This window comes from Dermacentor albipictus, chromosome 1 (genome assembly GCF_038994185.2).
Source record: "Dermacentor albipictus isolate Rhodes 1998 colony chromosome 1, USDA_Dalb.pri_finalv2, whole genome shotgun sequence".
Taxonomy (NCBI): domain Eukaryota; kingdom Metazoa; phylum Arthropoda; class Arachnida; order Ixodida; family Ixodidae; genus Dermacentor; species Dermacentor albipictus.
Genome location: NC_091821.1, coordinates 102,492,551 through 102,508,081, shown reverse-complemented (window position 1 = coordinate 102,508,081; position 15,531 = coordinate 102,492,551). Strand labels below are relative to the sequence as shown.

The window sequence follows — 15,531 nt, the reverse complement described above, 5'->3', positions numbered from 1 at the left end:
AAAATTTTTGATCGGAATGAAAACGTAACCAAAACATTATTTATTATTTGTTTTGGAGTGAAACCGAAATATTTTTAATCGGTTTTCGGTTCAAGGGGAAAGTCTGCGATCCGAAACAACCGACATCAGGCTATGTCAGAATTAACGCGTATCTCAGGGGTCTACATAAGCGCGTATTTCAGGCAAGGATAGTGCGACCGATAGCTGGTGAAGTGCTCCGCTAATCTAAGCCTGCGGCTCGGTGCATTAGCAGATTGGTATCATAGCAAAACCCAGAGCTTGCGCACTGAAGAGCTTATTGTTTCGTTTTCTATGGGTACAATGCTTTGTTACCGAAGTTTTATCGTTCATGTTTGTTTTATTGAAGCAGCAGTCTCGCATTTCAGCGAGTACAATCGATGACGTGCTGCTTCTGAATTCGTGCTCAGTACCTTGAGTCAAGGCACTGAGTATGATCTCAGAAATCATAATTCACTTATTGAGAAAAATAAATACTATGTTTTATTGTTACATTGCTTTGAAAATTTTTATAAACCGTTATAAACCATTGCGGATCATTTTTTCTTTACAGAGCAGAACCAGAACTTTTTTCAGTGGAACGAACAAAAAAGATTGTTTCACGTGAAAGGCGAAGCATTGATTGCGATAGCAAATTATTAGACAGCTATACAAAGTAAGGATAGTAGTTTTATCGGCTGTGTAAATATAGAAACATTTGCTTACTAACATTAACAAGCATGGTGTCAGCACGCACATGCAAACATGAACACATCACACTCAACTGTCAAAACACTGGTGTGAGCAAATGTGGCAGCAGCAATGAGGGAAGTGACCTTCGAGCTGTCTATCGCTTCAATGCAAGAGCAACGAGAACACGTGCATATGAGCCTTCTGCAGATCACTTTCAAGATGTGGCATGCGCGACCGTGCATAGCTGTGCACAGTACGCACTTTTTGGCAAAGTCGAAGCTGCCCCCCTTCCCTTCCGCACTGCCTCCCCACTTTCCTCCGCATACGGCATGCGAGATTGAGCCGCGATCATCTGTTCCCCTTGTGTCCAGTCGCGAAATGCGCAGTCGCTGCCGGAGTTGCTCCCATCCCTCCATGACCTTTTCCAGGATGGAAGATGGTGCATTTGCTCTCCGCTTTCTGTCTTCACGTGCGCCAGATTGAGCCGCGATAGTCTGCTTCCCTCGCATACTTTCACTTGTACATACAGCATACGACGCACGATGAAGGTGTTATCGCTCTTGGACTTTATACAGAACATCATGGCAATGGCGAAAATTCGCCTTGAGTGTCCATATAAATGTTATCAATAAAACATTTCGTTTCGACACCCTGGAGAGGATCACCGTTCTGTTCTGCTGCGACGCCGATGGATTGTAGAAGCTTCAGCTCACTGTAGTGGTCAAGTATCAGAAGCCTTGATGTTTTAAGCTGGAGAATCGTCTGCCCTGCCTTTACCGGGCAAACAAAAAAGCTTGGATGACGGCAGCCGTATTCGAAAAGGGCAGCCTTATTCGAAGAGGGCAGCCCTATTGGAAGAGTCTCTCTCTCATCGACCGAAAGATGTCAAGTATGAACTGGTAGATTGACCTGATTGTTGATCAGTGCACTGCCCACCTAAAGCATATAACGCTTCAAAATGTGAATGTTGTGTTTTTGCCCCCATATACGGCAACACACCTGCAACTGCTTGATGCTGAAGTCATCCAGAACATGAAACATCATTTTAAGGGGCTTCTTGTGCGGTGCCTACTCGCTAAGATTAATCTAAACGACTGTAACTTGAAAATAAGCCTTCTGGCTGCGCTGCACTTCATTGCCATGACTTGGGGCCAGATCACACCGATTACCGTAGCCAACTGTTTCAGGAAGTGTGGATTCTTTAAAAGTTGCAAAGTAATGCCCCCAGAGTCAGAGGAACCAGCAAGTGGAATTAGAATTAGAACGATCTTAGAACTAGAATTAGAACGATCTTCAGGTCGAGTGCTTCGTGGGCAATTTTCTCACCGCGGGTGACAACCTTTCCACTTGCGTTGTGGGCACAGTCAAGGACATTGCGCACGAAGCCACATCCAACGTGGTGGGTTCCAGCGAGGATGAAGGTGATGTTGACAGGAATGATGATGAGAAGCCACCACAGGCAGCTAAAACACTGCATGTGCTCAACATTTTGGCATATGCCATCGGTGCGGAGGAAGTCGGCAATGACCTGTCTGGAGCGTTTTTACGAACTTGAGAAATGGCTGCTGGCTGACTTGACGAAAAAGTGAAAGAAAATTAGAGATTTCTTTCTCTGCAAGTAAAGTGTCTGTTTTTTGCTCCATTCAACGAAAAGTTTGTCAGTTTCTATAACTTCAACTTTTTTTTTTTCGAATTTCGGGTGGTACGAATATTTTTCAAGACCCCGTGAGATTAGTATTATCGAGATTCTGCTGTAAACGCATCATTTCTTCAGAAGCTCATGTTAAGCACAGGTAGCACGAGGATCTCACTGCGCTGACACAACTTCGTTTCAGCTGAATTCCGAAGGCTGCGTATGCAATGAGGGTATCTACAGGGTGTCCCACCTACCTTGGACTAACATTTAGAAAAAAACCTATGCGTTCTTCAGAACAGAAATCACGGGGATGTTGTTAGCATTTATCTAAACTTACAGTACCATTTTTTTGCTCGTCTTTGAGTAATTAGCCGAGATAAATTAACTATTTAAATACAGCTAGAAATGTTCAGTCATCAATAGGAAAGTTGTGGAGCTCCACAAATATTGCCCTACCCAGGCACTTTCAACGAGATAAACTTAGTGTGGCCGTCTTTATTCAGGAAAAACGAAAGCCCGCGGAGCTTAAAAATTACCGTGTGACAGCACGCTCTGTTCGCCCGAATGTGCCGCGATTACAGTGCTCTCAACCGTGCTTTGTAAAAAACATCGCTCCTCATAATTGTGTTCGCGCTAGGTCTTCCCCACATTGCCAATTTCGGTATACCTGGGCAGCTTTCCTCTTGTCACCCCGTGCCGCTCCCAAGGCTAAGACCATGTTCACCTTCTGCTCACTTGAGTACGACATGCTTTAGGCACTGCGAAAAAATTCTTCAAAACGGTTGTGTGGCACGACAGTAATAGACAGTTGAGCTCGCATGCATCTAGCCGCTGGCACAGCTTGGAAGAAAAGCGTAGTAACAAATGATGCTCTTTCTCGCACAGGTTTCAAATGTATGATGCGTGTTTTGTGTGTAATTTTTCTATTCTGCATCGACTTGAACGCTTGAAAAAAAATTGCTCTTCTCGTCATATCAGAATAAACGGCTGATGAGGGCACGTTCTTTGTTGACAGGTGCGAGCAGCTGCTGACGAAGCGCTTTTTCGGAGTGCCGTCGCCAGCCACTGCCGGTAATGTCAGAGCCGAACAAGGGTTGAAGCCCTTTCTCGTAAGTGAAAGGAAGGCGCGTGGCGTTGGTCATGTTTTTACAAATCACTCATGAGAGCGTTGTAATCGCGGCGCATTCGGGTGCACAGAGCGCACTGTCATGTGGTATTTTTTAAACTTCACGCGCTTTCGTTTTTTCAGAATAAAAACGGCCACGCTAAGTCTATCTCGTTGGAAGTACCTGGGTTGAGCAATATTTGTGAAGCTCCACAATTTTCCTATTGATGCCTGAATAGCTATATTTAAAAAGTTAATTAATTTATCTTGGCTAATTACTCAACAAAAGATGAGCAAAAAAATAGTACTGTAAGTTAAGATAAACGCTAACAACATCCACAGGATTTCTGTTCTGAAGAACGCATTGGTGTTTTTCAAAATCTTGGCCCAAGTTAGCTGGGACACCCTGTATATGGGCTTGCTGATAGATCATGTTGTAATTTGTTGTAGCACACGCAGATCAACACGGACATAGAAAGCACATGAGACAACACAGCGCTGAACGACCAGCTGCAAACACCTGTGAACGTCCACCATGTGTCCTCGCACTGAACTTCAGGAAGCACTTTTGCTTGCACTCTAAAACAAATTGAAACTTCAAAGCGTTTTTGAATTTCAAAATATGCTTATCTATTACTCCTGTTAAAGATAGGTCAATAATATCATAATGCACACCTATTTTTCATCACATTTGAAAAATTAAGCGATGTATGCTACAAAACCTGGCAGCAGGCAACCCTGGGCATCATACCAGCCACATTCTTGAAATTGCAATAGTATGGAATCATCATCATCATCATCACCGGCCAGTTTTGTGTCCACTGCAGGACGAAGGCCTCTCCCTGTGATCTCCAATTACCCCTGTACTACGCCAGCCAATTTCAACTAGCGCCCGCAAATTTCCTAATTTCATCGCTCCACCTAGTCTTCTGTTGTCCTTGATTGCGTTTCCCTTCTCTCGGTACCCATTCTGTAACCCTAATGGTCCAACAGTTATCTAACCGGCGCATTACATGACCTGCCCAGCTCCATTTTTTTCTCTTGATGTCAATTAGAATATCGTCTATACTCGTTTGCTCTCCGATCCTAATCGCTCTCTTTTTGTCTCTTGACGTTATGCCTAGCAATCTTCGTTCCATCGCTCTTTGCGTGGTCCTTAACTTTTTCTCAAGCTTCTTTGTCAGTCTCCAAGTCTCTGCCCCATATGTCAGCACAGGTAAAATGCACTGATTGTATACCTTCCTTTTCACTGATAACGGTAAGCATCCAGTCAGCTCACAAAGCCTGCCGTATAGGATCCAACCCATTTTTATTCTTCTGTGAATTTCCTTCTCATGGTCAGGGTTCCCTGTGATTAGTTGACCTAGGTGAATGTTGTCAGAATGATGCCAGACTCTAGAGGCTAACTTGTGATCATGAACTCTTGTTCCCTTGCCCGGTTATTTATAATCTTTGTCTTCTGCATCATCATCATCAGCAGCCTGGTTACGCCCACTGTAGGGCAAAGGCCTCTCCCATACTTCTCCAACTACCCTGGTCATGTACTAATTGTGGCCGTGTTGTCCCTGCAAACTTCTTAATCTCATCCGCCCACCTAACTTTCTGCCGCCCCCTGCTACGCTTCCCTTCCCTTGGAATCCAGTCCGTAACCCTTAATGACCATCGGTTATCTTCCCTCCTCATTACATGTCCTGCCCATGCCCATTTCTATTTCAACTAAGATCTCATTAACTCGCGTTTGTTCCCTCATCCAACCTGCTCTTTTCTTATCCCTTAACGTTACACCTATCGTTCTTCTTTCCATAGCTCGTTGCGTCGTCCTCAATTTAAGTAGAACCGTTTTCGTAAGCCTCCAGGTTTCTGCCCCGTGCGTGTGTACTGGTAAGACACAGCTGTTATACGCTTTCCGCTTTAGGGATAATGGCAACCTGCTGTTCATGATCTGGTAATGCCTGCCAAACGCACCCCAGCCCATTCTTATTCTTCTGATTATTTCAGTCTCATGATCCGGATCCGCGGTCACTACCTGCCCTAAGTATTTCCTTACCACTTCCAGTGCCTCGCTACCTATCGTAGATTATTATTCGCGTCAGATTAAAGATTATTCGCGTCATCGCTTTCGATTATTGCGTCGTATTTCCTTTTATCTGTTGCTGCTACTTTTAAGTGGCGACGTTGAGCTTAACCCTGGCCCGACCACTGCGGAAACTCTGCAGAGGCTCCTCGATGGTCAAGATAGCATTAAGGCCAAGTTAAATGCAATAGAACTAACCCAAGTTGAAAGTAAACGCGCTATGAATGATCTCAGCGCCCGTGTAGCGTCTATATAATCTAAAATATCTAGTATTGACAAAATTAACTGCGCAATTAAAGAATGTAAGAAACAATGTGAAGAACACCAGCGTATGCTGGGTTCAGTTATGGCGAAGGTAGACTATCTCGAGAACCAGAGGAGGCGTTGTAATTTGCTTTTTTTCGGTGTAGAAGATACAAAACCAAACGAGTCAAGTGAGGACTCTGGAATATGTGTAATTGATGTGTGCAAATCCAAATTGGGTATCCAATCAGTGAATATGGCAAATGCTCACAGGCTAGGCAAATTCAAGACTGGTAGCAATCGTCCTTTAATAGCGACTTTCGCTTCCTACGTTGAAAAGCAAAATGTTTTAAAAAGTGCTTATAAATTAAAAGGAAGCAATGTCAGTATTTCAGAGGACTTTTCTGAGGATGTACGCAGAAAGAGAAAGCATCTATGGCAGTTCGCGAAATCGCGACAACAAAGTGGCGATAAGATCAGTCTTAAGTACGACACTCTTATTATAAATGGTCAGAAGTACTTGTTTGATGATAATACAAAGGAGGTGGTACCAGTAATAAAAGAGAAAGCAGATGCTACAAAGGGAGTAGAACCGGTCGGATGACGGCGTCGGCATAATGCAACGCATATTTCCTTTCTTGTAATTAACTGCCGAAGCATTAAGAACAAGGTTGATGAATTTGCATCTCTAGTTGATATGGTAAAGCCGTCTATTATTCTCGGTACTGAATCATGGTTAGCAAATGAAGTTGCTGATGGTGAAGTATTCTCAGATCGATTAAGTGTTATAGAAAAGACAGTGACTTGCATGGTGGAGGTGTATTTATTCTTGTGGATTCTAAAATTTCTTCTTCTCAGATAAATGCTGGCACCGATGAATGTGAGGTTGTATGGTGCAGACTGACGCTTAATAATAGCAAAGCTTTAACTGTGTGTTCATTCTACCGCCCGCCTGATTCATCCGTTGATGTGCTTAGGCAGTTGGCAGTGACAGTTGATGCAGTTCAAACAGACTTCATGGTAGTTGGAGGTGATTTCAACCTGCCTAATATTGATTGGAGTCATCAACCTCACTTTCACTCTTTTTCGGGTCGGTCTAGTCAGGAACTGATTAACTTGGTTGAATTTTTTGAGTTACATCAAACTGTATTGGAACCGACACGTGGGAACCATATCTTAGATTTGTTATTCACAAATAAACCTGAATTCGTCCGGTCTACTCACGTGCTACCTGGAATAAGCGATCATAATGTTGTGCTTTGTGAAATGAATGTTGAACATTTAAGAAGCATTGGAACAGCAAACAGACGAGTATATAACTACGAAAAAGCAAATGTATGCGAGATAAATAAAGCGTTGAATGAGTACCGGACGGTATTTGAAACATATGCTGACTACACTGGAGTAACTGAATTATGGCCTGTATTTAAGAAGAAGATGTTTGAGCTGAGGGAGCGCTTTGTTCCGGCGTGGACATTAATGAAAAGAAGAAGTAAAAGTAAACCTTGGTTTACTCGGGAGTTACGCAGTCTAACACGCAAAAGGCAACTAGCTTACCGCAAATACAAAGGTAAGCTGACACGTGATCATTGGTTGAAGCTGCATGAAACTACCGAAAAAATGAAAGTTGCAGTGGTAGCTGCAAAGCATTCATTTGGAATTTCAATGGAGTCGAAATTAAAGGATAATCCGAAGGAATTCTGGAAACATGCAAAGAGAAATGGAAAAGACACTGTGACTATACCACCGCTTGTGTCTGGTAACAGCTTTATTGATGATGACGTAGGAAAAGCTGAGTTCTTTAATACGTATTTTAGCTCTGTTTTCAGCTGTGCATTGCAACACAGACATGATATGAGTACCTTGAATTTCCAGCCGGTGGTGAGTGATATGGATGATGTTGTTATTAGCATTAATGGCATAGAGTCTCTGCTGCAGAATCTGAAGATTTGTAAGGCTGGGTGTCCTGATGACTTGCCAAACAAGTTTTATAAATTTTGTGCACAGTCGGTGGCACCGTACTTGAAGATTATTTTCGAAAAGTCGCTTGAGGAATCCTGCCTTCCCGATGACTGGAAAATCGCAAGCGTAGTGCCAATTCATAAATCTGGTCCTCGTGACACCGTCTCAAATTATAGGCCAGTATCACTAACTTCAGTTGCGTGCAGGACTCTTGAACATATTTTGTACACCAGTATAGTAGCACATATGGACGCACATTCATTGTTTAATCCTCGGCAGCATGGTTTTCGAAGGGGCCTATCTTGTACTACGCAGTTGACTGAATTTGTGCACGAGCTGGCAGAAGCACTGGACAGGCGTCTTAGCGTGGACTGTGTGTTCTTGGATTTCAAAAAGGCATTTGATACAGTGACGCACTGTTTACTAATAAAAAAAAATGGCCTTTTACAATATCAGTCCTCAAGTAATATCATGGGTGGAAGATTACCTACGCTTACGTCAACAGTTTGTCATGGTGAATGGTACTCAGTCACAGAAGGTGCAAGTTGTGTCCGGTGTTCCGCAAGGCTCCGTGTTGGGGCCGCTATTGTTCTTGCTGTACGTGAACGACATTGGTGACGGAGTAGTGTCTCAAATGCGGTTATTTGCGGACGACTGCGTTCTCTATAGAGTAGTCACTTGTGACCGTGATGCTGAGATTTTTCAGGAAGACTTGAACAGAATCTCAGAGTGGTGCGTCAAATAGAATATGAATTTGAATCTGTCTAAAACTGTTCATATGAAATTTACAAGAAAGAAAAACCTTGATATGCAACCGTACGTTATTAGGAATGTAATGTTGGAACAGGTATTCGAATTTAAATATTTAGGTGTTTATTTTACTCCCACTTTGAATTGGCGCCGTCAAGTCGATTATGTCACTGCTAAAGCATGCAAAATCCTGGGATTTCTTCGCCGAAATGCAAACACTTTTCCACAGTCATGTCGGGACATCTTGTACAAGACTTATGTGAGGTCAATTCTGGAATACGCGTGTACGGTTTGGGACCCGCCTACTCGTAGAGATAAAGATAAGCTGGAGCGGGTGCAGAACATTGCCGCTCGCTTCGTATCTGGCATACGCGGGGCTCAATACAGTGCATCGCGTACGAAGGAAGCACTCAACTGGGAATTACTAGACATGCGCCGTAAGAAGTTGAGGCTGAAGTTCTTCCATGCTATTTATTATTCAGCTGTTCGGGTTGATCGCGAAAAGTTTGTGCTAGAGCCTTTTTATAGATCCAATCGTGTTGACCATGATTTTAAGGTCCGTGAATTTGCGACAAAAACTGAATTGTTCAGAATGTCTTTCTTTCCTAAAACCATTAGGGAATGGAATAGACTGCCGAGTGATGTTGTGAGGGTTGAATCAAATGATGCTTTCTTTTTGATCTTGTAGATTGTAGATGTGCATTGCTAGGGGCTTTGCCTTTTTTGCCGTTTTTTTTTCGTTTTTCCTCTTTTGTTATCACTTTTAACACTGTACAGGAGCAGAGGTGTCGTATGTATTCCTTCTTGTACCCCCCCCCCCCCCCCCCCCACTGTAATGCCTTGGCGCTGTGGGTTCCTTAATAAATAAATAAATAAATAAATAAGTAAACTGCTGTTCTCTTCCGAGACTGGTAAACATTACTTCAGTTTTCTGCAGATTAATTTTTAGACCCACCCTTTTGCTTTGTCTCTCCAGGTCAGTGAGCATGCATTGCAATTGGTCCCCTGAGTTACTAAGCAAGGCAATATCATCAGCAAATCACAAGTTACTAAGGTATTCTCCATTAATTCTTATCCCCAGTCTTTCCCAATCCAGGTCTCTGAATACCTCCTGTAAACACGCTGTGAATAGCATTGGAGAGATCGTCTCTACCTGCCTGACGCCTTTCTTTATTGGGATTTTGTTGCTTTCTTTATGTAGGACTATGGTGGCTGTGGAGCCGCTATATATATCTTTCAGTATTTTTACATACGGCACGTCTACACCCTGATTCCGCAATGCCTCCGTGACTGCTGAGGTTTCGACTGCATCAAACGCTGTTGTTTCTTCATCCACTTTAATTTCCATTAATTTATCGTTTCTTTATTTCATATAATAAGCACAAGTAATTTCCCCTATGTTGTCCTTGGTGTTAGTGTTTGTTGGCATCTTATGATATGGCCATCAGCATTGTGTATTTTGTTTTGACTTTACCCATCGCCGATTCCACGTCTTCGTAGAAGCTTTCGACTTCCTGGTCATCATGACTGGATGTAGGGGCGTAGACCTGTACGACCTCGAATTTGTACCTCTTATTAAGTTTCACAAGACCTGCCACCCTCTCGTTAATGCTATAGAATTCCTGTATGTTACCAGCTATATCCTTATTAATCAGGAATCCGACTCCTAGTTCTCGTCTCTCCGCTAAGCCCTGGTAGCACAGGATGTGCCCGCTTTTTAGCACTGTGTATGCTTCTTTTGTCCTCCTAACCTCACTGAGCCCTATTATATCCGATTTTCTGCCCGCTAGTTCCTCCAATAGCACTGCTAGACTTGCCTCACTAGATAACGTTCTAGCGTTAAACATTGCCAGGTTCAGATTCCAATGGTGGCTTGTCCGGATCCAGGGATTCTTAGCACCCTCTGCTGCGTCACAGGTCTGACCGCCTCCGTGGTAAGTTGCTTCGCAGCTGCTGGGGACTGAGGGCCGGGGTTTGATTGTTGTATTGATATAGGAGGTTGTGGCCAATACTGCACGAGGGTGGCCAATCCTGCTCTGTTGAAGGAGTGCGTTACCGGTTCACCGGGATCGGGCCGCACTCCAGGCCTGTTTATGGAATTTTATCAACACGCGGATTTCTTTTTCGGTGTAAAATTGCGCGGCACCGGGATTCGAACCACGGTCCTCTTCTCTTGCACGCGAGGCGAATGCTCTACCTCTACGCCAACGCTGCACCTTCTGCATATTAATCTTCAACCCCACTCTTACACTCTCCCTGTTAAGGTCCTCAATCATTTGTTGTAACTCGTCTGCATTGTTGCTGAGGTATTCGCCGTCGATCCTTACTCCTAAATCTTCCCAGTTTAATAGCTTGAATATTTCTGCCAAGCACACGCTGAATAGCATTGGAGAGGCTGTGTCTCCTTGTCTGACCCCTTTCTTTATAGGTATCTTCCTACTTTTCTTGTATAGAATTAGGGTGGCTGTAGAATCTCTGTAGATATTTTCTAGGGTATTTACGTAAGCGATCTGTATTCCTTGATTACGCAATGCCTCTAACTGCTGGTATCTCTACTGAATCAAATGCTTTTTCGTAATCTATGAAAGCCATATAGAGAGGCTTATTGTACTCTGCAGATTTCTCGGTAACCTGATTAATAACATGGATGTGATCCATTGTAGAGTATCCCTTCCTGAAGCCAGCCTTTTCCCTTGGTTGACTAAAGTCCAGTGTTGCCTTTATTCTACTGGATATTATTTTGGTAAATATTTTATATAATACTGGGTGGGAGTGAGCTAATGGACCTATAATTTTTCAATTCTAACGCCTCCCTTTTTTGTGGATTAGTATAATGTTTGCAGTCTACCAGTTTTCTGGGACCCTTGCAGTCGATAGCCACTTCCTGTAGAGAGCCGCCAGTTTTCCAAGCATTATGTCTCCTTCATCTTTGATTAAATCAACTGTTATTCCATCTTCTCCTACTGCTCTTCCCCGTTTCATGTCTTGCAAGGCTCTTCTGACCTCATTGCTAGTTATAGGAGTTGTTCATTACTCTTTCAAATGGACTTATCCTGAGCCCTCTGGGTACTGTACAGGTCAGTATAGAATTCTTTTGTTGCTTTTACTATACCTTCGAGATTGCTCATGATATTACCCTGCTTATCTTTCAGTGCATTCATCTGGGTATGTCCTTTGATAAGTTTCTTTTTCACTGATTTCAGGCTGCGGCCATTTTTTACGGCTTCTTCAGTCTTTCTCACATTATAGTTTCAAATATCACTTATTTTTGCCTTCTTTATCAGTTTTGACTCTGCGAATTCTGTTTTATCTCTTGAGTTGGACACTTCCATTTTTGTCATTTCTTTATAAGGTCCTTTGTTACTTGGGAAAGCTTGCCTACTGGTTGCCTTGGTGCCTTGCCTCCCACTTCACTTGCTGCCTCTGCAGCCAACCTAGTTACGGTTTCATTCATTTCATTTCATTCATTTGTTTGCAAGTACCAGCCTAAATTTGTCTGCTTTTACCCTTACTGCCTCTAGCCCCCGTATTCAGAAATGCAACTTAAGTTGAAGCCCATGCTTGACTTGATTTAAGTGACGCCTATCCTGAACGTGCCGAAGGAAATGCAGTGAGAGTCTTTGGGCACGTTAACGCCAGGCATCATCTAAATCAAGTCAAGCATGGGCTTCGACTTCAGTCGCATTTCTGAATACGGGGGTAGGTTTACCTGTTTCTTCTTGACCAGTTTAGCTCTTTCTTCAAATTGAGGTGAATCTTAGCCCTCACTAACCTATGATCACTGCATTTTACCTTAGCTATCACCTCTCCATCCTGCGCTATGCTGGGATCAGCAGAAAGTATGAAGTCAATTTCATTTCTTGTTTCACCATTAGGGCTTTTCCAGGTCCACTTCCTGTTGCCACGTTTCCTGAAAAAGGTGTTCATTATTCGAAGCTTATTCCTTTCTACAAATTCTATCAGCATGTCTCCTCTAGTGTTGTTAGAATTGACACCGTAGTTGCCAATTGCTTGTTCACCAGCCTGCTTTTTCCCCACTTTGGCATTGAAGTCGCCCATTACTACAGTATACTGAGTATGCACTTCTCTCATTGCTAATTCAACATCTTCATAAAACTGATCTACTTCATCATCATTGTGACTGGATGTTGGAGCGTAGGCTTGTACTACCTTTAATCTATACCTCTTACTAAGTTAGATTACGACTACTGCTACCCTCTCATTAATGCTGTAGAATTTGTCAATGTTGCCCGCTATGTCCTTATAGATTATGAGTCCTACTCCATATTGCTTCTTATCTGGGAGACCTCTATAAGAGAGGACATTGCCATTAGTCAGCACTGTATAAGCCTCACCAGTTCTTCTAACCTCGCTAAGGTCAATGATATCCCAAACAATATCTGAGAGTCCTGTTAAGCTAGCCTCATTCGACAGAGTTCAGCTGTTGAAGGTTGCCAGGGTCAGTTTCCATTGGCGGCCTGTCCGAGTCCAGAGATTCTTAGCACGCTCTGCTGCGTTAAAGGTCTGACCGCCGCCTTGGTCAGGTGTTCCGCAGCTGCTGGGGACTGAGGGCCATGGTTTAGTTGTTGGAGTCATTTGGTAGGGGGTGGCCTAATACTGCACCAGGGAGGCCAATTCCTGTTCTGGTGAGGGAGTGTCTTGTTGAAGCTTAGTGGGCCTTCCTATTTGGTTGTACCTGGATTAGTACAGCCCCACTTGCTCTCGGCATCTTTTGCCGGTGACAGGCATCACTTCAAACCTGTAGATGTTGCGCACTGGAGGAGGTGAACTTCAAGCTCACCAGCGTACAAAAAAAAAAAACTCTTATAGCGGGATTCGAACTTCTGACTATGGCAACCGAGCACTTTACATAGCTCAGTCAGATAATCCCACTGGCGGCGAGGCTACCTTATCGCCACAAGTACAGCCCCAAGGGCCCTACATGCCTAAAAACTTATTTGATTTATCCGCGATAGAAGTGTTTTCCTAATCACAATGGGTAACTCAATATAGAACGATTTCTAAACGTTCCTGGCCTCGTATTTCCTGAATCACATGGGTGCGGACAGCCATGAACTCGGCTAGGTAAGAACTATACAGCCGACTCCGACTCCAGTTAAAAATAATATTTGCACGATGCACGCACTTCGAGTCAGTCAAAGCTAATTTCGTATATCTCAAATGCTTGAAAACATGCTTGAAATTTTCTCCGCAATAGGGGCTTTGCTGAATGCAGCAGGTGACACAGCATAGTATTCCTCAATGGTTCTAACATTGTGGTTTCGGAGTCACCCGTACGCATGCGGCTATGAACGCGGCTAGATATACGCTATATTTTCGGCAATCCTGACCAATACTTAGATGTAGTGTGGGGAAAAAAAAAGAGAGAATGAGAAAAATAAAAACTTTCAGCGCTTACCAGGAATTTACTAGACGCATGTTGACGGTGGTACACCAAACAACTCACGGTCTCGGCTGCCTGTCTCGCGCATTGGAGAAGTCATTCCTAACGAGGTGGAGCTGATACTGGAATGGAATGAGGTGGAATGGTAGGGAATGAGCCCTCTAAATATCGCATTGTGACACATGCGATTGCATTGATTTTTTTTGCTCCAGTCGCAGCATGTGAAACAGCCTTGACATTGTTGCATTGTGATGAAGCTGACTTTCGGGAATCAGCATTATACAGTGCTTTACACCCTTGCCATGGTTTCCGTGCCTCGATGCCACTGGTGAGGAGGGCGAAGGCAGAGTTCACACCATTGCTAACAGTGGCAAATCTTTTAAATTAAAAACACGACACTGTACAGCAGGAATCCTGATGGCAAAGTCAAAGCAGCTAGGCCTAAGAACAGCACAAAACGATGCTTAGGCTGCCAGTAGATTGGCGTGCAAGAGTGCTTGTTCGAGGCTATGAGGTAGTCAAAATGGCAGTGGTGGTGATTTCAATTAATGCTGTTTCGGACATGCAGTGATCGCAAGAAGTCCGAAAAATCGGACGGTGAAGAGTTTCAGCTTCTGAAATTTCTGAAGTTTTTATACAATGGCTCTATACGCTCCTGACACTGCCCAGGCGGCGCGACCGAGCAGCGATCGTCAGCGCCTCTTGCGGCACCTTCCGTCAAAATTGACACTGACGCACGGCCGGTCTCGAGGGGAGCGCGCGCTCGCGCTCCTAGAGACCGGCCGTGACTGACGGACCGCTCTACTCACGCTGCCCACGCGGATCTGCCAATGTGATCGCTTGTTCATGCTTGTTTTGAAACAAAGAAATGGCGCAAGTTTTGCTGTAAGGTTTCAGACCAATCTTAAAATTAGACGGTCGGATACGCCCTGCCATTCGTCGTAAAGGGGAAAAGTTCTACGCTGCCGGGCACGTACATAGCGTGAAAGAAGTTGCCGGTGTGACTGTGCTGGCGAAGTAAACAAGAAGAAAGGGGGTTAACCGAGGGGCCCGATTTTTTTATTAGTCATCTCATGAGAACTGAATCATGAGAAGTGTCACTTCCACCAAGGCAAACACAACTACAGCGTATCTGTAGCCTGAGTACACTCAACTATCACATTATGCTGTGATCAAGCAGCTCAATTGAGTGTGCAGGCATGGCTGAGCTTATTAAGCGTTAGGGGCAGGTAAAGAAGGGAAAATCAGACATCCACCCGTTCGTGCTACAAAGGAAACCTATAGTCGGATACAACTTTAGAAAAAAGGGGAGGCCCCGCCCAGATGACCGAAGCGGCGAAGTCACCGGCCGTCCGGCGCATGACGTCGGTCCAGAATGCGCGCCCATTGGTGCACCCGCCTCGGAGGAGTAAACGCCCCCTTTTTTCTAAAGTTGTATCCGACTATAAACGGGCTGCTCAAAAGAAAAGCCTCAAAGTTGAAGAAAAAATCGTCCTGGTCCGGGACTCGAACCCGGGACCACCGCCTTTCCGGGGCAGCTACCATCTGAGCTAACCAGGCGGCTAGCAGATGGCGGGGCGAAGTCGAATTTGTCGACAACACGAAGCAAAGGCAAGAGTTTGACGTAATAGTTCTGCGGAAACCCGTAAGGTGGAGATAAGTAATTA

General features: G+C 44.1%; 1 protein-coding gene across 4 annotated transcripts in view; it reads left to right on the top strand.

Annotated features, from left to right (window-relative positions):
- Window positions 1-15,531, top strand: part of EndoB (SH3 domain containing GRB2 like, endophilin-B) — a 102,985-nt gene that overhangs the window by 78,471 nt on the left and 8,983 nt on the right. For 2 of the 4 annotated variants that reach the window (XR_010565653.2, XM_065437382.2), the window contains exon 9: window positions 3,342-3,435. The exons of the other annotated variants lie outside the window; for them this stretch is intronic. Coding sequence is in view for 1 of the 2 variants with exons in the window: in XM_065437382.2 (XP_065293454.1) it covers window positions 3,342-3,401 (60 nt within the window). In the remaining variant the exon portion in view is untranslated. The remainder of the gene's footprint in view (window positions 1-3,341; window positions 3,436-15,531) is intronic. 4 annotated transcript variants of the gene reach the window in all.